Below are 25942 nucleotides of genomic sequence, written 5' to 3'. Positions count from 1 at the left end.
TATCCCCTTCCTCGTCGCCATTTGTAGCATCCTTCCCAGCCTGGTAGCCTGCAAAGACCACGCCACACACGGAGCTATTGATTAGACATCTTCAATCCTCCACAAAGAATCACTCACTAAATTACTGAGCATGTCATAGCTGTTAATAGCCATACCTTAACACCTTCCCGCTGATTGTACAATCTGTCGTCTAGGTCCACCCATAACGGCAAGGGTCCTAGCATACCAGTCTCACAACACTACAGCTGGTTCTATAGTTCAAGAGCTAAAATACTGAAAAGTTGGAGTATTCTAGGGCAAGTACCCTTTGTTCACTATGTTTTTTCTGCATTTTTTGTACTTGGATTCCACTAACCTCCGGCTGGCAGAACACATTTAAATTATTTGCATTATATACTGTGATACCTTCACTCATTTCCTCAACCTTCTCATTACTGATGTGTTCACACTCTTTCCTGATCGTGCAACTTGCAGACTCATTTTTGCTTTGCTCTGAACCTTCCTCTCTTTAACTCCTATTTCCTAAATATTTGCAAGATCTATGAGAACACTAATTTTCCTTGTTCAATACAGTCATTAACACCCTACAATGGAGCAAACTCAGTTAGTGCAGTAACCTCTTCATCGGATCTCCTTGGTCTCCCAAAATTATTTTTCCAGCCCCTTGTGGAAAGACTCCAGTTTCCCACATGTTCCCTATACAGCCAATCCAGATGCTGATCTACAGCCTCCTTTTGATAGCAGGCTGGCTTTCTCTTTGAGCAAATGATGGTTGCCTAACTTATTTTCCATTCTTTTCAAATCAGTCCAAGATCTGTATCTGACCTTGTAAAGTTCATCATCCCTGAGAACATTAACAACCCACTTAGTTTTCTCCTCATCCAACATCACTTCTTTGGCTCCCTATTCTCAACATCCTGTCCCAATGCCCTCCTTCCCATTACTGCCGTCCCTTTATTGGAGATCCCTTACAATGAACATTGGTGCATTCACTTCCTTTTATTTACCTTTCTCTGATTTACCTTCCTCAAAGACGCCCTCGCTCACTACACATCCAAATGTAAGTCTTTTTTAATCCTGCATCCCACTAATCACTGCTGTTTTGTTATAATGCCATTTACTATTAACTCTCTGCCACCTTTCTAATTTGCTGACATACCCATTGCCTGTTAATGCTCTCATGTACCTTGATATCTATGTACTATAAATTAATTTCTTGTATAGTGCTGCTATGATATAATGACCCACCGTGGCATCTCTAAACATTGAACAGTGCTGGGACTCTGTGATCCAAACTGTTGTAGGTAACGTTGTTGCCTTCTCTGAGATAGGATGGCCTCCCTGCCCGGAAGGCATCTCACAAATATTTTCTTTTCCATTGTAACAGATAATTTGAAGAGTACAACTTTAGCTCCTGTGCTCATGCCAGAACCCTGTTTTCACCTTATATCTGGCTTTGCTATGCTGCAGGCATGCCTGAAGCACCATGTGCAGAATCTGCAGATCTATCGCCTGTTGGCAGGACTGTTCCTACAGACCCCGCAATGTGGTCCTTCTGAAGAGGTGCAGGTAAGTCTCCACAGTGGTCGAAAGGGACATAGTCTTTCCCTCTCTTTTCTTACCCCATACACGAAGCGTCAGTGTGACCGTCATGAAATGGTAAAGCTGTGTCCCTTCAAGGAAGTCTGACATGCAAAAACACTAAGACACCTTATTGAAGCCCTTATGAAAAGCAAGGATGTAACAAAGGCCCCTGTAGCTCCTGTGGTTCATCAGGGGCTCATATCTCTAGTAGGGGGGGCAGTCAGCCCAAGACCAATGAATATCTATGAAATATGGGAAACTCATGGGCTCATGTTTACATGCTGCAGGAGGGCCCCAGCGATTCGTGTTATGCCACTGGTGAAAAGGTGATGTTGGATTCCCTGTAGGACTTATCTGAGGAAACAATATACATCTAATAGGTGCTTGAAGAAAGCTGCAAACATTTCCCCTTCATATCCTAAATATCAGTTTTTCCAGCAGTACAACAAACCCCAAGGATCATTGCATGGCTTTATAGTTCAGAAAAAGGGAAAAATAGGAAATTAATAACACAGGGCCAGACTGAAGAAGCAGGTCTTGCAGTCAAATGAACCCCACATGACTGGGCCTTCAAATACTGCTCAGCGTAATTCATCTTGCTGTCACCTTGAGCAGAGGTACTCCTTACGAAGGTTCTTTAACAAGGTTCTGAACTATCTATCATAAGAAGATGTTTAAAATCCTGTGTCTTACAGAGGGAAGAACAGCGACAGTTTGCACTCAGCATAAATGTATATATTTTGCACACAGTCACTTGCATTGCAACTTAGATAATGGGGAATTAGTGTGAGTTTAAAAATGCTTCAAACTTCAGGCAGTCAAAAGGGCTTTTAGATTAGATCCAATAAATGTTGGTTACATGCTGTGCGTAAGAGGGCGTTGGGCTTTTTTGATATTAAAAGGTGGCCTGGTGGCCTTTACCGCTTGGGCCCTCGCCCCCAATTCCCACAGGCCACCCATGAAACCTCTGCATCATCCTGGTCTCCTCGCTCTCAATGAACCACCAAGTCTGCATTGTCTCATTCTCATGCTTCCACAAACTCCACCTGCTCCAAAAGATCTTCAAATGGATCCTTATTGAGTCCAGGAGAACAGTCACCCAGGTAGTCATCAGCAGCACGTTAGAATACTGCAACGCACTCTATGCCGGCACTGCCCTTACACTCCAAAAGAAACTGCTGAGAATCCAGAACGCCTCGGCCAGACTCATCCTGGACTTCCCTTGCTACAGCAACATCTTTAGTCTCCTGAGATACCTTCACTGGCTTCCAATCAACAAAAGAACCACCTTCAAGCTCCTCATAAACACCTACAAGGCCCTCCACAACATTGGACGTTCATACCACAACCACCACCTGACATTCTACCCGACCACCAGACACCTCCGCTATGCCCAACTGACCATCGCCACAACCCCAAGGATACACAGTAACTCAGCCGGAAGAAGATCCTTCTCTCATCTCACCTCAAAGAGCTGGAACGCTCTTCTACTACACCTTAGGCAATCACCCTCAGGACCTGGCTCTTTGACTGAACTCCCACTACTCCCCAGCGCCTTGAGACCCTCAATGGTGATCGGCTGCACTTTACAAAACCCCTGATTAATTGATTAAACAGGTATCTCACATTAAGAGACATGAACAGTCACATCATCTAAAGATATTGTCTATTTAAAGTGCAGATCAACTTCATGTCCATATTCAGTGATCCTCACATAGAACTCACTTAGCTCTTAATGCCACTTTCCATGGAGTTACTGTCAGCCATTTTGGGGATTCCTGCAGTAAAAACCACAATCACATTTTAAGTGATTAAGATAATGCTGCACCGTAGCACATTCTAAGTTTATGCGGTGCACCCCAAAAATGTATGTATTGATCGTCAAAATACTCACATTTATTAGTGTTTTGAGCCTGTACCCAGAGACCAAAAACTCAGTATTTCACTTACCTATAAATTGCAAGATTGTATTTCTTACTTTTGACATGTAAAAACATTTAAAACCAAAAGCAATTGATGAACATGTAATCATTAACACCAAACTGTCAGATTTGAGTGGACTTCCTGAGTCAAAAGTAAGCTGAGCTGACACCCTTGTCCAGCATCCAGACTGACATACTGCCACTTTAACATTAACTAAAGATTAGATTAGAACCCTCCCCCCACACACACCCTTTTCAACAGTGCTTAATTTGTAAAAATAAATCAAATGCCAGGGCCCAAGGAATTTCATAGGAGTCAACTGCAGATAACCCCAAATACAACCCCTGACACTGCTGTCAAATACCAATGCCAGCAATACCAACTAAGATTCACACTCAAATAAATGTGTCAAACTATAGGGATTGGTTGGAAGTTTTTGTTTTATCATTTTTTTAAGTATATTAAATAGGTTAACATTATACTGATGTGCTCTGCTAAAAATAGTAGTCACACAGCACCACCATGTGGTGAATTATCCTAAGTATGTGCCAGGGTTTAGTAATAAGTGCTCGTGGTGAGAACTGGTAAATACAGACACAACTTATACAATGCTTTTTGGTAGACGTACTGCTGAAGCCAAAGATAGCTGAAAAGAAAAAAATGGAGACACAATCCAGTTGGGTATCGGGAGACTTCCATCCAGGAAAATATATCAGGTGTCCACCACCTCTTGATTTTTCATTTAGATTTTGCATTTCAGGGTTTAGTCTGAAGAATATCACAAAAATGTTGTCTCAACCACAAAGTAAAATCATTAAGTAACATGAAATACCACATAATAGTCTGACAATTTGAGACTCTGCTAAACATCCGTCTAGATATAAATTACCTGGGTCCTGCTAGATATCAAGCTGTTGTTAACTAATATTTCACTGGTGTGGCACAAGAATCTCATTGACAGAAATTGTCTGAATTTAGTGGTATGCTCTAAATATCATCTACAAAAATATCGCCCGCTTGGAGGTAGTAATAGCAAATCTAAACCCAAAGAATAATAAACTACATAAGGGAGATGTGCCTACCTCAGTATTTTTCTTCCAGACTGAAAGGGAAAATATTCAGCTGTTAAAAATGGGTCACTTGTTGACAGGGTTATATATCCAGTCCCAGTAGGGATCACAACTCTAGTCAGGGTAAGTCAGATAACCTGTGGTCTCTCTCTGGTAGCTTGGCACAAACCAATCAGGCTTATCTAAAGAGGAAATGTGTAAAGTACTTGTGCAACACTCACACACAGTGACACAATGAAAACACCCCCAAACAAACTCCTCATAGGTTTAGAAAAATAGACAATAATTTTATAAATGAATAAAGTCCACAATGGCAAAAATCCAACAAGCAGGAGTCAAGAATAAAAGAGTTCTAGTGCTTAGAAGCAAATAGCACTTTAGGGGTTACTGGAGGTCATGCTGGTCCGGGACAAAGTCAAGAGTGCAGGCCACTCATGATGAAGCACAAGACGGCTACAGGACCCAAGAAGGGCCCACTGAGCAAAGTACCTTAATCCTGGTTGCACTCACAAGATGATTCCATTTTCCTTACGCAGTGCTAGTGATGCGATGGGCTCCGAAGCTGATGCACTGGGTTTCTCCACACAGTAATGGAATACGCCGATCTTCCTTCAGCAATGGTGATGATGCGGTGGTTCCGATGGTGCCATTACGAAGACCTGGTTCCAAATACGCTGTGCCGGTTCTACTGCTGAAACATTGCCAGTGCTTCAGGTCTACCTCTTGCAGTAAGCGATGCGTCAATTTTCACTGGAGCAAGTATCTGGGTCAACTTCCAGGGTACCAGACACAGGAGAAGGGGAAGAGACTTTGATATTCCGAGTCTCAAGCAACAGGAGGCAAGCCAACAAGCCTTTGTATATCACTTTGTGTTGCAAGACGGAGCCCAGCTCTCTCGCAGCAAGGTCAGAGAGCGGCAGGAAACAAAGTAGCACAGCAGAAAAACAGTCCTTCCAGGTCAGCTGTCCAGCAGAGTGACAGTCCTGATGCAGTAAGCAGTCCACTTGTAGATCCAGAAGTGTCTGATTTGGTGGGGTCAGAGACCCAGAACTAATTCCCAAATGTGCCTTTTGAAGTGGGGATGATTTAAAAGAAGGGTCTTTGAAGTGCACAAGTATCCTTTCTTCCTCAGTCCTGGCTCCAGACTGTCAGTAGGGGGTAATCAGCCCTTTGTGTGGGGACAGGCACTGCCTGTTCAGGTGTAAGCATCAACCCCTTCTGTCCTTCCTGCCGAGGAAGAGCCATCAGAATGCTGATGAATGCAGATGATCACTCAGAAACCATTAACCTTCCTGTGTTTGTGGCTGTCTAGAGGGAATGCGCAAAGTGTAGCTGTCACCCACCCCAGATGAGTATTGGAGACAGGCTGCAGGCACACAGAGCTGTAAGTTCAGAGAAATGCCCACTTTCTAAAAGTGGAATTTCTAAAATAGTAAGGTTAAATCTGACTTTACCAGTAAAGATAATTTATTATTACCATTCCAAAGATAAGAAACATGATACAGCTCCTCCTTTTACATCAGGAATTACAGCTGAAAAATGTATTAAGGAATTCCCAGTGTTAACCTAGGAGAGAAGTAGTGCTCAAAGTAGTGAAAAAATGTAATTGTTTTTCACTACCAGGGCATGCAAAACTTAAAAGTACATGGCCTACCTTTTACTTATATATTGCCCTGCCCTATGGGCTACCTAGGGCCTACGTTAGGGTTGTCTTATGCTTAATAAAAGGGGAGTTTAAGGCTTGGCAAAAGGTTTTAAATGCCAGGTCGAGGTGGCAGTAAAACTGCACAGACATGCTCTGTAGTGGCAGGCCTGAGACATGTTTGAAGGGCTACTTAAGTGGATGGCACAATCATTGCTACAGGCCCAATAGTAGCATTTGATATTTAGGCCCTTGGTATATGGTTCACGATTTTACAATGGACTTACAAGTAAATTAAATAGGCCAGTTGGCTGTACACCAATCTTACCATGTTTAGGGAATAAGCACGTGCATTTTAGCACTGGCCAGAAGTGGTAAAGAGTTCAGATTCCCAATGCCAACAAAAAGAATCAGAAAAAATATGAGACAAGGAGGCAAAACGTTTGGGTGAAGACTGCCTTAAGGCTGTCGGGTCTAACAGCAGGTAACTAAGAAAATCTGCACTCAAACTCCTGTCCAGATTTAAGCAAGCAATTTGCATCTGAAGCATCACACCTTTTTATTTTTGACATTTTCCTAAACCCTGTGGTGGAACCATGGCTCTCTGTACAAATTAGGTGTTTTTATTTTAAATTTAACTATCTTATCGGGTACAACAGATTCCTGCAGTGCATGGTAACTTCAAAAACATTCCTCAAACATCTAGTAAAGACACAATAGAGGGACCACCTACTAAAATAAATGCCAACTCTCACAGGTACCTGACGTCAATCTCTTCTTTGTACTTTGTTCAATGTTGAATCCTTCCAACTACTGTCACTCCCGTATATTGAAAGGAAAGGGATAAATAGATTGCATATGGATAGATGTTTGATGACTGCATTACAAAACTACCTGTTTTTGCAAGGGGGCACCTGGGTTTTTGGTCCTGGGCTCAGCAGCCATCTAGGGAAACCTACTAAACCCAGACGTTTCAGAAAATTAGACACCCGAGGAAGTCCAGGGAGGTGGGACTTGCGTGGATCCCCCATTGTTTTCTTACCCTGAATATTCAGCAAACCTCAAATTTAGCTTAACAAAATCACATTTCCCCCACATTTCTGAATGGGATCTCTGCACTGACACAAATTTCCGACCACCCAACGTTCCCCTCAGTCTCCCAATAAAAATGATACCTCACTTGTATAGGTAGGCCAAGTGCCTGTGACAGGGAATAGCCAAAAACATGGAGCTGTTTATGTCCTCGTCCCCGGCACCCAAGAGGTTAAAGAAAATAACCACTGAGAGGCACTCAGGGTTCATGGGAAACTTGTGTGAGATGCCACAGGAGCTGGAGATAACGCTCCTGCAGTACACCATCACATTCTGCTTAGTAGCTGCAAAGGCAGCAGTGCAGCACTTTACAAAACATTAAAAAATGTGAATATATTTCACTTTACTTCACTTTGTCATGTCTCCGCCGTATTACACTATACATAATTATTATTAACATGATTTAAAAAAAGTATTAAAACAAAGAGAGATATTAACTGAATCTGGACTGTACAGAAGTTCTACGATCTCAGGAAGCCAAATTATTGTTCAAGATTTAAACATTGGTAGCGTGTACTTAGTTTGAAAACGTAATAACCCAAGAGAGAAAAAAGGCACTTGACTCAAGTATTTCCTTGGTCAATTACAAATTTAACAACAAACATGTTTGTTAGCTGTGGTGGATTTTGACCAGATGTTAATACCACTCGGTGGACACCTCAACCTGAAATTCATGACGAGCTTCCCTACTACCAGATCAAGTGTTGCCCAAATTAAAAAATTGAGTACTGCCTGACAAACCAAAACTGGCAACTGTAATCATCTCCCTTGACCCTTATAGCATGATGGAAATCAGATTCATAACTTTTAAGTATAATTATGTACTTCAGCAACAACATCATAGAGGTCTTTTGGACTTGGTTTAGTGGTAAATATATAAATAGGTCTGGAAGACAATGCAGTTTTGCTACTGTGGTTGTAATTATGAGGTATTGTGGAAACTGATCTGGCAATACCACACTCCGCATTACTGACTCCATTGGATACGGTAATTACTGGGTGCAATATTCCTATGCACTTACCTGTTTTTGTCTACTTAATGGGATTCTAATTGTGGCACCATTTGTGCCCCACATTCGGGGGACTTTTACCCCGATAAATTCCATATCTTTTTACATGGTGTAGTGTGTCCATGTAAGAACCCAAAGCCACACGTTTCTGCTTACATCCGGTAATCCCAGTTGAGCTCAAACTAGGATTTCCGGACACATGTAACAAAGGCTATCTCTGTTGCAGTACAGGCACAGTCGGAAGACTGCCTTGGTGGTTACATGTGAAGATGTCCTTTTATGGCCATAAGAGAGAGGGTGAGGAAAGAAGGGACCGAACTATTTGGGCAGTTTCAAAGTTCTTCAGATAATAATTAAGTATGAGTGAACTGTATTTACCAGAGCCAATCTCTGTTCCCAGGGAAAGAACCAGGTCTGTTTCCGACATGGTCATGGCCAATGCTCCAAACTATATTTTGACTTAATTAATATCCAGTGTTAAATTATCCTTATGTTGGGTTTGATTTTGTCTGAATATTAGTTTTGGGTTCTTTTGAGCGCCTTACAGTTGTGTTACAGTCTGCTTTGTTGAGCTTTCTCTATCACCTACAAACCTAATATTAGACCAGTGAACTCCTCATAGGCACCAGCACACCTTCATGTGCTGCAGAGGAGCAGGCACGTGCCTTGAGGCATTTACATGACCCGATAGGCAGTTAGTGACACCCCCGCACTGGGTGCAGTTAAAACCTCACATTCTGAGCTCCCTGATTAGGTTTGGACTTGTGCTTTTAATTCTTTCCATGTTTGCCTTGTTTAAAATGAAAATTTCTCCTCTCTCGAGAGTGACTTCAGTCTCTTTCCTTTTCATCTCTCTCTCTCTCTCTGTCCTCTTCTCAGTGCACTCTGGATTTGGCCTTCCAGTCTGTGCTGCAGACCCACAACCGTGAGCAGGTGGTGCAGGCCGGACTGTGCACTGAGGCGGCACTATTGCTGCTGGAGATGGTGAACGTCACAATAGGAAAGGTGAGCTCTGGGTCCACTCCCTCCCTGTGCCTGCCTGTCTAAGTGTACCAAACTACTTGTCAGTCCTTATCTTTCACGTCTCTTCCATGCTTGCCGCCTGTCTGCTATGAGTATCATGTGTCTCTCACACACATGTTGCAATTAATCTATATATACACCATGCATGCCTTTTCATTTGTCTGTTTATAAAAGGCCCGCCATCATTGGTTCATATGCTGTCTTCATCATCTGTGCACGTAAAGATACATGCCCTATCAACAGCTTGTTCATAGCATGAGTGCCTTGGGATCACTTTATTGATACACACATTCTTTTCACCAGTGCATATGTTGCAATCTTTGTTCACCGTCTATGCATGCCAGCATGTATACATTACCATCTGCAGGCCCCATTCACAAAGGTAAACTTACACCAAAAGCCTGCGTTTAGCACAAAAGTCTGAGGGCCTAATTCACAAAGGTAAACTTATACCAAAAGTCTAAGTTTAGATCAAAAGTCTAACTTTACAACTTTTACCAAAACTCTAACTTTACTCAGAGAAAACTTAGACTTTTGGTCTAAACTTAACCTTTTGGTGCAAGTTAAGCTTTGTAACACACATTCCTTACATATATGTGTTTCCTAGCATTAATAGCTACTATAATTTTATATATACCATTTACTTTGCATTTGTTTTTGTTTTTATACTATGGTGGTTATTACAACTTTGGAGGAGGTGTTAATCCGTCCCAAAAGTGACGGATATACCACCAGCCGTATTACGAGTCCATTATATCCTATGGAACTCGTAATACGGCTGGTGCTATATCCGTCACTTTACCGTCACTTTTGGGTCGGATTAACACCTCCTCCAAAGTTGTAATAACCCCCAATATGTCCACCTTCAAATGTGTGTTTATTAAAAGCAAGTTTTTACCACTAGGTTTACTACCGTACCTTGTGATATGTAGTTTTACGACGTGTACATCAATGTGCCTTGACTTGAGTGTGTGCTTGCTTGCCTTTACATCACCGTGTATAACGTGTAATTTGTAAGTTATATATTTCTAGTATGCATACACTAACCAGTGTGTTGTGATGTCTTTAACTGTGATGTACCTAATGGATTCTTAGGTACATCACAGTGAACGACAGCAACCAGGCAACAAGGGCAGTTGGGAAGGAGAACGTGGGGAGAACGACAGAAGAAGTGGTGGCAGTGTTGTTATGCTTAAAGTTACAATAAAGTACATGAAACAATATCTGCGTTGGACTGGAACTTAATATTTGGCGAAGAGCGGAAAATATACAAAATATCGGCTGCATTTGGCAACTACTTTGAACGCTTACAATGACTGTCTCATCACCAAGACGGTGAGTTCCATGTTTGAACTGCTGCATCTCTTGACGTAAGTAACAAGGAATCTACATGTTACTTATTAGCCGCTGATAATTGTTAGACATCGTTCATATTTTAAATCAGGCAGTGATGGCACGTGCTTTCAACTGTGCGCGAGCTCCTCATCTTATTAGGCCACACGCTGTGTGTGCCGGCAATGATAGAACGCTGAACGCGCAAAGTGCGCATATACCGCCAATTAAAGAACTGCAACGGTGTAATAAAACTGAAATATACCGCCAAGTATATTTAACCATTTAGTGTCTACACTTGCCTCCAATGCAGGGAACGTTTCTCACGGCATTTTCTGTCTCTTCCGTATCGCTGTCTATTGTTTAAACTTCCCCCTTCAGGAAGTGTAGAAATAAAGAAAGAACTAGCACACTAATGTTAACAGAAAGAGGACTAGAGGCTGCTTGTCACACATGCAAGGAGTAATTACATGTTAAGAACAAAGAAAAACTAGAAAATAAAATATTACCCAGCATTATCTAACCTCAAAGTTCAAGAACAAGGAGAAAAAAAACAGGAAATAAAATATTACCTAGCAAAAGAGAAAACAACTGATCACAGCCACCACAACAAAATAAAGCATTGCATTTGAATTATCTTTTTAGTACTTACCTTATTTTACGCAAAATACGAAATGGCAGCAGGAAGCATGTTACCACCTCCATAATTCCTGTCTGACGCAGGGAACCTATATTACCCTGGAAAAGGAGGAGGAAAATGCTGGTCTTATACATAATAGCTATAGGGGGTGAGAAATCAAGGTGTACTCCTACACAATTTGGGAATTGAAGGTCGTAACATTTATGAAAGTCTTGATGAAATTACCGTAGGCATGGCAGAAGGGGAACCACAATATATTTTTGAAATGTCTATGTTAATGTTAGAGAGACATTTTGGACCAAAAATAAATGGAGTTATGGAAAGACACAAATTCATTTCAAGAACTCAAGGGAAAACAGAAAGTGGGAAATTACATAGCTTTACTTAAGAGTTTGGCACGTACATGTGATTTTGGAGATCTCACCGACTCATTGATTAGACTCCAGTTAGTACGTTGCACCAATAATCCATGAGTGCAAGAAAAAGTTTGACAAAGAATCCAACCTTGAAAGGGGCACTGGACATTGTGGAACACACAACAGGCTGGGTTTGAGAGATGCAAGAGAAACCTCTTAGTACAAGTGTGTCTGAAGTGAACTTAAGTGAGGAGAATGATTATGATTTGGTCAACCAAGTGGAGACGACTAGCGACAAGAATACACAGAACAAGGAGAAACTTAAAGGACGGATAACAAAAGACAGTTTTAAAACTAAATGCTACTGATGTGGTAACCCGAGTCATTTGTCAAATAGTCCCACCTGTTTTGCAAGGAATTTGACGAGCAATGGTTGTGCAAAAAAGTACACATCATAAAGGTATGCAGGAGCAGTAAAGTGAATAATATTGAACTACCGGATATGCATCTACACGCTGTATTATGCATATCCCAGGATGGAACAAATGAAATCCATTAGGATAACGTGGTCATGTGATGCCGGAATGTCACATCACTATTGATGACAAAGAGGTCACAGTTTTGGCAGACTCTGGATCATTGTATATCTTGGTTGGAGATAAGAATTGCAGCCCATTATTGGAAAACTAGGCATACAATTGAATGAACCTGATATCAATCCTGGGGTGTATGGAGGAATCAAAATTTACCTCATTGGCTGTAACATAATGAAAATTCATTTCAAAGGACGAGAAACAATGGGAAAGGTTTATGTGGCCGAAAGAGGTGACAACTTGTTGGGTTGGCGACACCAGAAGGATATGGGTATTATATTAAATCCTAATGCCACGGATCGCGTAATGTTAGTAGAAGGTGTAAGTGGTGGAGAGGATGTAATCAAGGTGTTCCCAGATGTGTTTACAGATCGACTGGGAGCTCTCAAGAATTTTGAACATCAAATAATTCTTAATAATGGCACTACGCCTGTTGTTCACAAAGTAAGAAAGGTGCTGAATCTAATGCTAAACCTTTTGGAGCAGGAATTAGACAAACTGAAGAAAATTTATGTCATTGAGGAAATTCAATGTTTGGAATGGTTGGCCCCAGTGGTGTTAGTACCTAAAGACAACAGCACTAAGATGAGAATGTGTGTTGACTTGAGGGATTCAAACCAACACATATGGGTGGATCGACAACCACTACCCAACATAGCAGAAACATTGTCCATACTTTAAGGTGCAAAAATATTTCGCGTGATGGACCTATCAGCAGCTTATCATCAAGTAAAGCTGCTTGAAGTCTCCCGGCATCTCACATCTTCGGTAACACCATTGGGGGTGTTCCGGTTCAAGAGGTTGCCGTTTGGATTAGCGTCAGCAGCAACTTGTTTCCAGAGATTGATGAAGAAAGTTTTGGAAGGGGTTCGGAATGTGTTGTTTTTTTCAGGATGATAGCCTCATTTATGGTGACAATGATACAGCTCATGACATTACTTTAAAGGAAGTTTTGATGAGGCTTGGAGATAATGGACTCACAGTAAAAAGGGAGAAGTTTCAATTCAGAGTTAACACAGTGACATATTTTGGACATGTCATTTCTGGACAGATTATCAAACCCGAGATGAGTCTGACTGAATCTATTGTTAAAGCACCTGCTCCAGTGGACAAAGATGGTGTTCGATCCTTTTTAGGATTAGCAGAATATTATTTTAATTATTTCAAGGTTTTGCGAGTATGGTTACGCCGTTAAGGATGTTGCTTAAGAAAGGAAGCATATTTATCTGGTATGATGAGTGTGAGGAAGCGTTTGTAAATGTTAAAAATGTGATAGGCATTATGCTGAATTTGAACCATTTTGATGTAGCCAGAAAGACCATTCTCACTACTGATGCTAGTCTCAAGGGTCTAGGTGCGGTTTTGAGCCAAGTGGTTAATGGAGAATAAAAGTAATAGCTTTTGCCTCTTGTTCTCTGCAGGGAGTGGAAGGAAAATATTCTGATATTAAATGGGAGGCACTTGCTTGTGTATGGGCTATCCATCATTTCAAGTTTTTTTTGTGGCGTTTACCTTTTACTTTGAGATCTGATTATAAACTATTGGTACAAATGTTCACTTGTAAGGGGTCAGATAGGGCTACTCCTAGAATTAAGAGGTGGCTGGACAGTGTGTTTGAGTTCAACTTAAAAACTGAGTATTTACCTGGGATGAGAAATGCCACTGCGGACTGTTTGTCTAGTTTGCCTATTGAAAGAGATGATGCAATGGATCAGAGCACCTCTGTGATGTGGGTGATGAAATCAGCTTTATCTCAGAATGGGTGGAATCGGGAGAATGAGGGAGACACTGTTTTAGCAGAAATTAAGGCCATGATAGTAAGTGGATGGCCTGAATGGAAGTATTTGAATGTGGAGGTACAAAAATTCTGGGGAGTGAGAGATGAATTAAGTATCTGAGATAATCAAGTTTTCATAGGAGATCGTGTGATTCCACCAGAAGGATTAAGGGATAAAATAATTAATCTTGCCCATGAAGGGCATTTAGGTAGGAACCTTACCAAAGCCAGAATACGGGGAAAGTATTGGTGGTCTGGGCTTGATAAATAAGCAGAGAATTTAGTGAGGGATTGTTGGTTATGTGTCAACAGTGACAAAACTAAAGTGGTAAGAACAGCACCTTTATCTCCCATAGAGATACCTGATGAACCTTGGTTCAACTTAGGGCTGGACATTGAAGGACCTTTCAATTTATTGAATCCCAATGAGAGGTATGTGATAGTCCTTGTGGATTATAAATCAAAATGGATCTTCACTTGTTGAGTTGGTTCAGTTACTACAAAAACTGTGATAGAGTTTTTGAAGGATGTATTTGTTTCAGAAGGGATTCCCAAAATAATTGTCACTGACAATGAGGTTTGATTTGTTTCTGATGAAATGAGAACATTTCTGGAGGATCTTTCAATTGAGCATCAACGCACAGCACTTTATGTTCTGCAAGCGAATGGGTTAGAAGAAAAGATGAAACGGCTCGGTGGGAGTTGCGCTCAGTTAGCCATTACACGCAGAGGAGTGTTCAAAAGCATTTTGAGGGATAAGCTTTGGGCTCATCATACTACTCTGAACATTTTAAATAATAGATCTCTGTTTCAATGTTTGAGAGGACAAGTGGTGGATCCAAGTTGAATCCCAAATGGTTAAGATGTCATGGTAGTAATAAGAATGTGGATGAAAGCAGAGTTCTTATTAATCAGAGGAAGTTTAAAGAGCAATTCGATAATAAACATGGTGCTGTGGCCAGGAACTGGAGATTAGGAGAGTTGGTGTTTGTGAACAAACTGAGGTGGTCATCCAAGGGGAAGTCAAGGTTCATGGGACCATTTTGTATCAAAGAGTTAAAGAAGAATGTTACTTAGGAAAATTGAGAGGTATGCAGCATGTCTAGACTGGTTAAGTGTAATTGGAATCCCAGAGTGATGGAAGCCAATCAACTTGTTTATGATTGAAGTATTAGAAGGGAAATAGATCAAAATCATAAATTCACCATTTCACGCATGACAAGGAAGCCGGAATATCTGAAGGACTGTGTGTGTGATTAAGGGTGGTACTGTATTTCTATATTTTGTGCAGAATTTAAGGTTAATGTATATAGTAGACTGTGTTGAGTATGTCTTTTGGGATTTTATATTAGTAAAATGTTTGCATATGTATTTGGGGGGAAGATGTGTTGTGATGTACCTAATGGATTCTTAGGTACATCACAGTGAACGATTGCAACCAGGCAACAAGGGGAGTTGGGAAGGAGAATGTGGGGAGAACGACAGGAGAAGCAACCTCTGTTGCTGTATTGTTATGCTTAAAACTTACAATAAGTACATGAAACATTATCTGCGTTGGACTGGAACTTAACACAGTGCCTATATAACAAATACACCTTGCCATCAGTGTGACTGTGCATGAATATCTTGATATAATTGAGATTTTCCTATGAATGCCTTACATAACTGTTTTAGAAGTGTAAATGTCTTGCTCTCTTTAGATGGTTTTCTAGCAGTCTGTCCATTTTTTATAAGCATAACTGACACTTTTTATGTTGTATTGTTTGTGCGCCAGACAAAGTAGGCTTATTGGTTGTAGACCAGACCATCAGTTTCTTTTGCAGGTATGTCTGCCCATCATAGTGTTGATGTTTTTCTATGCCTGTCTTCAGTGTGCTTTTGGACCATCTACCTCTCTAACAGTGTGTTTTCAAATACAGAGAACCATGTCTGTTTATAACATGCATCACTGTGTTGATTGGCTGTAATTCTGATCCTTGGGGATTTATTTCATGTGTGCCAGAATTCAGCAATTTTACCTAGGCGTGATGAATATATAAAGATGAAAAGTGTAAGGTGCCTGAGGGGGCAATGTGTTTTCCTCAGTTGAGAATGTATCTAACATATAACCCAGTGTTGGTTGATGTTTAGACCCCATCAGGCAAGGAAGACTCCTGGGAGATCAGCTATCCTGGTAGCGTGATGCAGTTCTTGTGCATAGTCTATCACCGTTACCCCTGTGATGCCCTATGGATCTCTTCAGACTTTCTTCAGACGTTGGCCATCATCATCTTGCCCTCCGGTGCTCATAAGGTTTGTGGGATTCCTTAGAAGCTTTGGTGATATGTCTTTGTGATAACAATACGTGGTATCAGAAATCTGTTATTAGAAAGGCTTTCCATCTGTGTATGTTTTGTGGGTGAATGGTACAGCGAGGCAACAAGAGCCATAGTTCTGTGTCTGGAATAAATGGAGACCAATAGAACACTGCAAGGACTCTTTGCTGTCCAGCGATAGGAGTATTTCTTTTCTCAGTGGTATCACAATGTATTGCATCTGACCAGGGAAGTCTGACGTTGACTCCTATTAGTGCAGTCTTTCCTTACATGCCACTAGCAGATCATTGAGTCTTAGCTCACTGGCTGTGCTTTGTTTCTGGTCCCTTTGTGCGGTTTTATCACTGTTTTGTGGACATTTCACCTATAACAAATCAAGGTAAAATCATCTAGCGATCATTCTGATTTGGTGGTCTAAGACTTGTTTCTCGTGACTTCTTCTTTCCTGTGTCCATGTAGCAGAGTAATGATTTATCTTGCTTACATGATTACTCGATTTGTGTACACCTGGTGGCTCACTTTATTTTAATTCACCAGATAGACTAACAAATGCATCAACTGTTTGAGTCAAATACAGTTTTTCACTTCTGCTTTGTGTCCCTTCAAAATAGCAGACAATCGGGAAGTTCTGACAGAGACTCCCAAACATGACTACTAAATCGGGCTGCATCCCACCACTTCTGACGGGCATTCATTGTAAATACTAACACCAAATGAAACAGCAATACCACCACCTAAGTACTATGCCCTGCATCTACAAATGATCTAACAAAACAGTGAAACTGATGAAAACTCAGCAAATGCTTTTAACAAACTAGAGAATTATTCCTTCCATGATGTTGACTTTAGGCTACTCAAGTACTTTTAACATCTATTTGATCATAAACTCCCAAATCTCTATCCAAATGCCTTTAGCACTATTCACTATTGCTGCGTCCTCCCAACCAGGCCACCTTTGCATCTAAATCCAGATCCTAAGCCCGGACCACTCTCCACTCCCCTCATCTCTGCTTGTCACACTATGAAATTTTTTATAGTTTGCTGCGTTACCTATGAAGCCATTCACTTCTTGCAACCTTCCTACTCGGAAATGTGCTGACTATGAACAATGGGACTGGAAAAACAAGCACCAAAAAAGTTTTCCATCTCAACACCCGAATATCAAGGAGCTTTTGAACAAAGCATTTTTTTCCAGCCGCTCCATAAAACTTAGAGCTATCTCCTAACATGTTTGTTTGGCAACCACTCTCCTCTTCTTCAGAAAAAAATATTCCTGTTTTTCTCTTGATTTTGACCAAATTCCTCATCTTAGCCCATTCCGGAATTCAGTTGGTAAATATTTGTTATTAATTGTAATAATTATAATAGTTGTCATAGTTGGAGAAAAAAAATAGATTTCACCTGAGTAGGCATAGAGAGTTCAGAGTACAAGAAGACTCAACAATATTTCGCCTAACTTGTGGTCAGAATGATATGCTATTGAAATAGTAAGCTAAAGTTGTTTGACACACAAAATATTTTGAAGCACAATACAGAGTAAGAGCTCAGTTTTTACATTATTTACGCTGAGCCAATTTTCCTTTAGCCTGTCACGAATATTTACTATAAACTATCCTAAAATTTGCGAATAGCAGCAGAGTTATCACCTGTTCTGGAAAAGGGCTGCGTTTGATCAGCATGAAAACATTTGTGAAACAAACTAAAGAAGTTGTGGTGCAGTTGAATATATAAATTATACAGTTGTATTGACACAAACAAACCTTGTGAAACATACAAGACACCGTTACCAGTTGGACATTCATTCTTCAAGGGATGCAGAGCTTTAATATTTCTGAAATAAGCTGACACCTCTACTTTTATTGCCAAATATTCCAAAAGTAACCCAGGATTGTCAACATCAACTCAGAGATCCGATAGGATCAGTGAGGTTACTTCTTCTTTAGCCAGAAGTTCCAAAAAGTATACTTGGCACACCCGCTGAAGTAGCATCAACGTCGCTATTCTGTCTGAGCTTAGCATGGTCTTCCCAAAGCTAGCGAGGAACCAGATACTTGAGACCACCACTCTTTCCAGGATTTTCAAGTGAAAGGCAATGTTAGTCATTGGTTGAAAGCATCCACAGAAAGCTGGAACATTTTTGTAGTGGCATATTTGCCTTTTTTCTAAAGTAATATAAACAGTAGCTATGAGGAATACACTGTTTACTGAAAAATGAGCTAATGCAATGCCAGTGTCTGTTCTGATAGAGCTTTGACAAGAGGCAGATGGACAGGTAGTATCCTCCGTATAGTCCATCCCCTTGATTAGTACATCAGTCAAAATGTTGACGAAGTCAAAAACATTCCAATGATCATTTGTTGGCATACCATGAACAAATTAGATGTATTACTTTATCGTAGGAGAAATGGTCTAATCTGTCACACAGTTTTTAGCAACTTTAAAGGAGGAGAAAGAAGCCGGCAAGAGCATTTCAATTGTTTCAATATTTTATTTTGAAAATATATCTACTTTAGTTACTATGATGTATTAGTGAATTGGGGTATATCAATTTTGCATTCACAAGAGCATCACAAAAACATTTCTATAAGCAGCTTAACTCCTTTTATAAATTCCAAGTGTAAGGAGTTTCCCAATTTTACACGTTTCCCTTTAATAGCAAGTAAAATGGCTGCTAATTGGTGCTAATCTGGTTCTTTGTTTATTGATTTTACACTGCAAATGAGCCAGTAGCTCTGTGTTCTTTGTCCCGAGTGAAACAAAGTGGTTTACAATTTCTTGTGTGCTACACTTGGAGGAATACTAATAAACCAGATCCACAACTTTTGACAAGTTGGCTCAAGCTGTTAGCTTACTTCTGCCTCATGAAAATTATTTTGTGAGCCTTAATAAAGTATGGTACATCATATATTGCTATATAAAATTTTATTCCAAAATTATTGGTCCAATCCAGCAGTGTCCCAGAGATACTTAGCGTGGCAACAAAAGAGGTTACAAATTTACTCATCAGTTCAAAATCTGATCTTTCAATAGGTGGCATTTCGTACGATTTGCTGCTGATTAATTCATCCCAAATTTTCTGTGAGATTGGCAGCTAATGTATGATGGGTTTGCCTAACCAAGCATCCAATTCTCCAACCATTATTATTTGTAGAGTCATTAGGGAAGCAGAGCCCATAAATTCTGTCATAAACCATGGCTCACATACTGGTGGGCCATAAAGAACCATAAGGGTAAAGGAATTTAGGGGTGTGCAATTGGCTGCCAGTACTTGAGTGATGGACAACCGTGGCTACGGTGACATTGTGAACAGCCAAATAATCCCTGAAAACTGTACCCTACCTCCAACAAATTTCATGGTGCCCATCAAACCTATCAGGAACTGCAGCTGCAATTAATGGACAATCAGCATCATCAAAATAGTTTGCAATAAAAGCAGTAGTATATAGATTTAGATATATACATTATGAATAACAAAATCATATGCGTTCAGTAACATGCCCTTGAAGTGGCGCTATCTAACCAGAGGTAAAATGCACAGTGAAATAATTGGAGCATTTTGAGGCCCAGTAATAATTCCCCTGTTTTTAGTAGCCGAAGATGTGTTAACACAAAAACCCAGGAGATTAAATGTTTCTGGTTCCACTGGCATTGGTACAGTTTGATATAATTTTTATGTAACATGCAGCCCATACAATACTGGAGGCACAACAATCCATGGACACAGAATTTTGCTCATTGATACTGGCATTCTTTCTTTAAAGAAGTACGGATCAAATACTGTTCTTTGAAAGAATCATTAGGATGTACTGTTTGATTGAATTTTCTTTGAAAAGATGCATTTAGGTGTGCAAAAAGCCCCCTTTTTAGGTAACCTTGCCTACTCCCAAATAAGCATCCATCTTCAGTGTCCCAGTCTAGCCACATTGCCCCCTCCAAGATGCGATCGCGCACCATGGTCCTGACTCCCATCTGCCCATTATGACCTTGCCAGAAAGCACACCAGACTGACTGCTGCCAGTTTCTGTCTGACCATGTGCACCTAGCCGCATTGGTACTCAATTCCTTCCACTAACCCCTCCTCCTGCACCATACGCCAGGCAGCAAGACCACATACCTCCACCCAACCACACAGGTCTGCTTCCTATCTATTCAGGACTTCAAGCGAGTGGGGGTAGCTCTGTTCCTGGTGCACTTCCTGCCCCAGTTGCAACATTTCCCATTTGTAAGAAATAGAATCTGTAGTTAAATCTATTAACTGATTTCAAGATGCAATCAATTACATGATCTGTAGGTCACATTTGCTCAGCGGATCTCCTATCACTAGTTCAGTTTTGTTTCTTTTCATTTATGTCTGGATCCGTTAAATGTAGTGGGCCACTAATGCTTGAGCCATACATGGATGATGTTTTCTTCATTACATTTAATTAGTGGAGGCTTCTCTTTAGTTTCATTGACGTGCCTTGAGGCCCTCACATTGTGTTCATAAGGGTAATATTTACTTGATGGCCTGATTTTCATGTCACACTGTCACCTGCAATATCATTGTTTTAGATTTTATTTGTTTTTTTGGTGAGTTCGTGCTTGCCATGTCTTTTAAGGAACACTGATTAGTGGATTGCACTTTGACATGTCATTAAGGGATCATAGTGCCATATGTCTTTGAGCATTCAGTTTGCATTTGTTAATCTTTCATTGTTTGATATGTAATTAATGGAGCATTGAGGCCTATATTGTTATTGAGTATGTCATTGATGAAGCGTAAACTGTGATGTTGCTGGTGCTCCTGGCTTGACGAAATTGATAGATATTGATCAAACATTTAGTATGATTTTTGAGTCATTCTTTTCCCGCCATGACATTGATGGGGCCTCGAGCCTTCTCTTTTTACTGGTTCTTGGTTTGTTTTGATACTGATAGAGCTTCAAGTCTGACTTCCTTGCTCTGAAAACCATTGATAAGTCATTGAGCCTTCACTGATGTGTCTATTCTTGCCATTTTTTCTTCATGAGAACAGTTCTTTAATTGGTAGATCCTTGCTTGTTACATTAATGGAGCAATGAGTCATATTTTCTGCATTACAAGCAGGATATCCTAGTCCCTTATCAGAACCTCACTTGACCGATAATTGTCCAGACATTGAGTTTTATTTAATTGGTAGGTCTTTACATGCAAACTTATCAAAAGAGCATTGATTTTTATTGTGTTGCTGAACATGACAGTGATGAACCATTAAGTCATCTTGGGTTCTACTATTGAATAATCTACACTAGGGCCATATGCACTTGATTTTTTGCTCATCTGGATGGTATTTTCACAAGTCACAGGTTGTCCATGAACTCTAAGCACTTTGATGCTTGTGTATTCTTGAAACTGTTATATGGATTGTTGAATGGTAATTTTACTTTTTGTCATGATATATTTATGTACCTCTTGTCCTCTGTTAAGGTTTCTTAAAACATTACTTCTGTATAAATTTGCAGAAATGGGATGTCAAGCAAGACCGTCTATCACTCTTATTCATCTGTTGACTCTTCCAGGACATATGTGATGCTGTGGTCAGTGCCTATACCGAAGCGGCTACTCTTGTTGTCCAAAAAGATGTTCCAGAGTCTCAAGGCATTCACCCGGCGAGAAAGCAAGTGTGTGACTTCATGCGCAACCTGCTAATGGAGAGTCTCCTCAACATTCCTGCTGGCAAACAAAACCACCCCTTGGACCTGCTGCTGGAGGTTTGAGTCAATTTCATACCTTCTCATTTTTATTTTCTTTACAATGCTTGATCGTTGGGCAGGGGGGCAAAATACGATTTGATGATTATTAGACATCTTAATTATAAATCACATTAAAACACACACGTACAAGCCAATTGTTTGAAAAAATATCAAGTGGCCAGAGTTGACTGCATTTTAGAACATGCATTTGTCATGAATGTCGCTACATTAAATTGCAACGTAGAGCTATGATTCGCACGAACCCCACAGTATGTGAGGTAGACCTTATGTCATGATTCAGAAACAAGGTTTGCTAACATAGAGCATTAAAGGACATAAACTAAGTAGGTGATTAACTGTTTCTTTCTTGTAACCACAAAGTCTATAGGCCCCGAACTATGTTAGAAGGGTGCCAGCCTTTTTCTAAACTGTGGTATATTGTGCTTAAACCGACCCTAAGAATGAGGATTTTGTTCTGCGCACAGCGCACCCAAAACTCTTTAGGGTAAAACCACTGCCCAACTGGAGATCTCATATGTCTACTTCCCTTCCTCCACGTTTATTCTGATTTATTTTTTATTTAGAAGTATTTCCAGGCAGACTTTTTCAAACCGCTATGAAGTAATGGGGCATAACTTCAATAAGGCAGAATTGGGTGGTTTCATAAATAGTAGGGGGGCAGAGGGATCTGGTTTAGTGTAATAAAAAAACAGAGTTCTTGTATTTCTACAACTAATGACATTGTATGACCCTGGGCAAATCATGAATCTCCCTCGGCTTAAGTTACCTTCTCTGCCAAAATCTGGAGTGCATAGGAGCAAATTCACACTTGTATTCAAACTGTGCTCTTAATATGGTTGTAGCAGTTGTTTAAAAAACCATATGAGCTAATAAATGCATCATTTTTAACATAACAGAGGCCTAGTAGCAGGTCCTCAACTAGTGTGTACTTGTTTTCTGCTGGTGCTATCAACCACTGTGTGCTGCTTATTCGGTCTTTGAGATGTTGCAGTAGAAGTCAAAGTTCATTCAGAGCTTTATGTAATCTTTGGTAAGTTCAGAACTTGCTTCTAGGGTCTATAAGGAAATAGAAAGGACAATAAAGGCAACATAATGTCCCTTTCTGAAAAAAAAACATAAGGGCGTCTCCGTCCAGCCTCAGTGAAATTAATGGTATAATCAATTTAGTTCACGATGTGGTGTTGAATAGCTTCAGTCCCAGGAGCCACATTTTACATAAAGATCATCAAAATAGTTGAAATGGCTTTTGAGGATTCGCTACCGCGGACGGCTGCTTGCGGACTGTGCCATAGTCAAATAAATGAAAAAAGGCATGATGACATAACTGTTGCAGGAAGCCGCATCATTACACTGGTGTGCACATTCTTGATGACGCCATGCTGACTGCTGAAATAAGAAAGGACAGTAGCTATTATGCAGCCCCAATAATCAAGTATTAGGTATAGAAGAGTGTGAATCCATTGTCACTCGATTATGGGAGATCAAGATATGCAATTCAATATGGTAGTGAAGTGGAAGGTTTCGTTACATCATTTTTCCATATGCGCATAACCGCTGGGTCAAATAAAACCATATCTGTATCCAGCTTCTTGCGTCCTGGGCAAAAATCTGAGAATTGTTTGCATATGATGACTGTTTCTTTTGCAAAGTCTTGATGAATGCAGATTTTGGGGGTCCTTATGAACACAGTGGAAAACCCCGCTGTGTTCATGCTGGCGGTCTTTTCACAGACCGCCAGCCCACTTGAGACCCCGCCGGCCGTATAATGGACATGGTATAAGCTTACACTGTCTGTTTGGCTGAAATTAACCAATGTGCCTAAATAATCTGCATGATCAGCCTGAGATGCAGCTCGATAAATAGAACCAAGCCTCAGCAGAAATTTAAAAGAATGTACACCACAATATTGAAACAAAAATCTAGGAGCAACAGTGAATGCGGTGCCACAGAAGGCAATCTGTGTGAGAACAATAACAGAAGCATCTCATAGAGGGGTCCATCTGCTTCTTCACTTCTTAATCATTCTATTTCTCTCTTTCTCTCATTTTTACTTTTTGCTTTTCCTCGCCTGTGTTCTTTATTAGTTCTGTCATAATTTCTATCTCTCTCATAAGTTCTTGCATTCAATTTTTCACATTCTTCCCAATCTTTATCTTCTTTCTCACTCTTCCTTTCTTTTTCTTCCTTTCCTTTTTTCCTTCACTCACTTTTGTTTTCTTTAGCTCTCTGACACTTTCTTGTGAACACTTTTTCTCATTGCCATTCTGTGTTGTCTCTCACTCCCTCTCTCCTTTCTCCTTACCTTTTCTTTTTTCTGCCCTTGTTAGCTCTTACACTCTTTTGCAATCACTTGTTATCATTTTACCCATTTTCTGTCCCCACTCCTTATCCTCTCATTCTGTCGCCTTTCTTTTTCTCTTTTCTTTCTTCACCCACCCGAGTTCTTTAGCTCATTCACACTTTCTCGCAATCACCTTTCACCTAATCACCTCCTCTCTACCCTCTTGAACTCTTCCTGTCCTTTTTCCTTTTCTCTTATTTCATCTCCTGGTATTGTCTACTTTCGCTCTCTGACATGTTCTTGTGTTCACTTTTTCTGAAGTACCTATAATCTCTATCCACTCTCTCATGTTCTCTCTTCTGTTTTTTCTCTCCTGCTGTTGTGTTAATTCAGCTCTTGCAAACTTTCCGTCTTACACTTTCTTTCTCTCTCTACCCTTTTTCCTTATCCTCTCTCTTTTTAATGTCTCTCTTGCTGATTTTACTTACTTTCTGTTTGTCCCACACTCTCTCCTTCCTTCCAGTATTTCCTGCTGCCCCTAACCACAGTTAAGCTGCAATCAATCATAACGTTTATGATTGAGTAGCCTGTCCGCCAAACTTTAAATCAGGCACTAAGTGTCGGGCCCTAGATTTTGATCAGAAGCCCGTGGAAGGTGTTATTGAAGGTTGGGATGCTGAATACAAGGGTTGTGTAGTCTTGATTCCACCTCAAGCTTCTTTAGTCCAACATCAGACACTTCCTGCTTCTGTATTTCATCTTTAGGGTTCATTTTCACCCCTCATTTCTCCCTTTGCCATTGTCTTTCCGTTTTTCTTTTCTTCCTTCTTCCCCCTTTTGTGTTTTTCTTTCTGTTGTTCTGGATCAAACATTGTTGTGGAAAAATAAGTGCTGGTTCCAGAAAATGAGTGCTGATGGGCCACACCTGCAACCACCGGCTCCATTTAAGCACTGGTTGAATCCCCTTTGAGCGGTGCTGTCAGGGCCTGCTTTATTACTGATGGTGCCTGGTGCGACAATCTTGGTTCGTACCACCAATGACATCATTGTCCATGGATTCCTCACTATCACCCTCCAACAATGCCACTCATATCTCCATAACCTCTCACTTATATGTATTTTGTTTGTTTTATAGCGCGACTTGTTGCAGTGTAGTGGGTCACAGCACGTTAAATCACACACATATTATATAGAGGCAATTGAACATGCATGTAAATCAGTGCATGGGAAATGTGACATAGGACATTGAGGACTACACGTTATAGGAGTCACTTGACATACATACTAGTAGGCAGTATAATTTATGAGTGCTTGGTCTGTAGAAGCACAAACTTGGGATTTAAATTGTAACACAGTGGTTGGGGTTGACTTTACTAATAAGAATGTATTTCTACCCAAACAATTTTTTTCATCAACATTAGGATAATGAAAGACTGGAGAAAAACATAACATTCTAATCTATCCATTGCAGTTTGCAAGCAGGCAGTTCTTGATGGCAGTTCATAGCTCACTGTGCTAAATTAGGCTTGTAACAAATGAACTGCAAGTAACAAAAGGGTCTATGTGACAAGA

At 40.4% G+C, this 25942-nt stretch overlaps 1 protein-coding gene across 2 annotated transcripts in view; it reads left to right on the top strand.

Annotated features, from left to right (window-relative positions):
• WDFY4 (WDFY family member 4) overlaps positions 1–25942 on the top strand; it is a 778336-nt gene that overhangs the window by 374676 nt on the left and 377718 nt on the right. For both annotated transcript variants that reach the window (XM_069240880.1, XM_069240879.1), the window contains exons 31-34: positions 1388–1569; positions 9201–9326; positions 16173–16334; positions 21895–22086. In XM_069240880.1, the coding sequence (XP_069096981.1) occupies positions 1388–1569; positions 9201–9326; positions 16173–16334; positions 21895–22086 (662 nt within the window). The remainder of the gene's footprint in view (positions 1–1387; positions 1570–9200; positions 9327–16172; positions 16335–21894; positions 22087–25942) is intronic.

The sequence above is a fragment of the Pleurodeles waltl genome, chromosome 6 (assembly GCF_031143425.1).
Source record: "Pleurodeles waltl isolate 20211129_DDA chromosome 6, aPleWal1.hap1.20221129, whole genome shotgun sequence".
Taxonomy (NCBI): domain Eukaryota; kingdom Metazoa; phylum Chordata; class Amphibia; order Caudata; family Salamandridae; genus Pleurodeles; species Pleurodeles waltl.
This window is presented reverse-complemented; position numbering and strand designations above follow the sequence as displayed.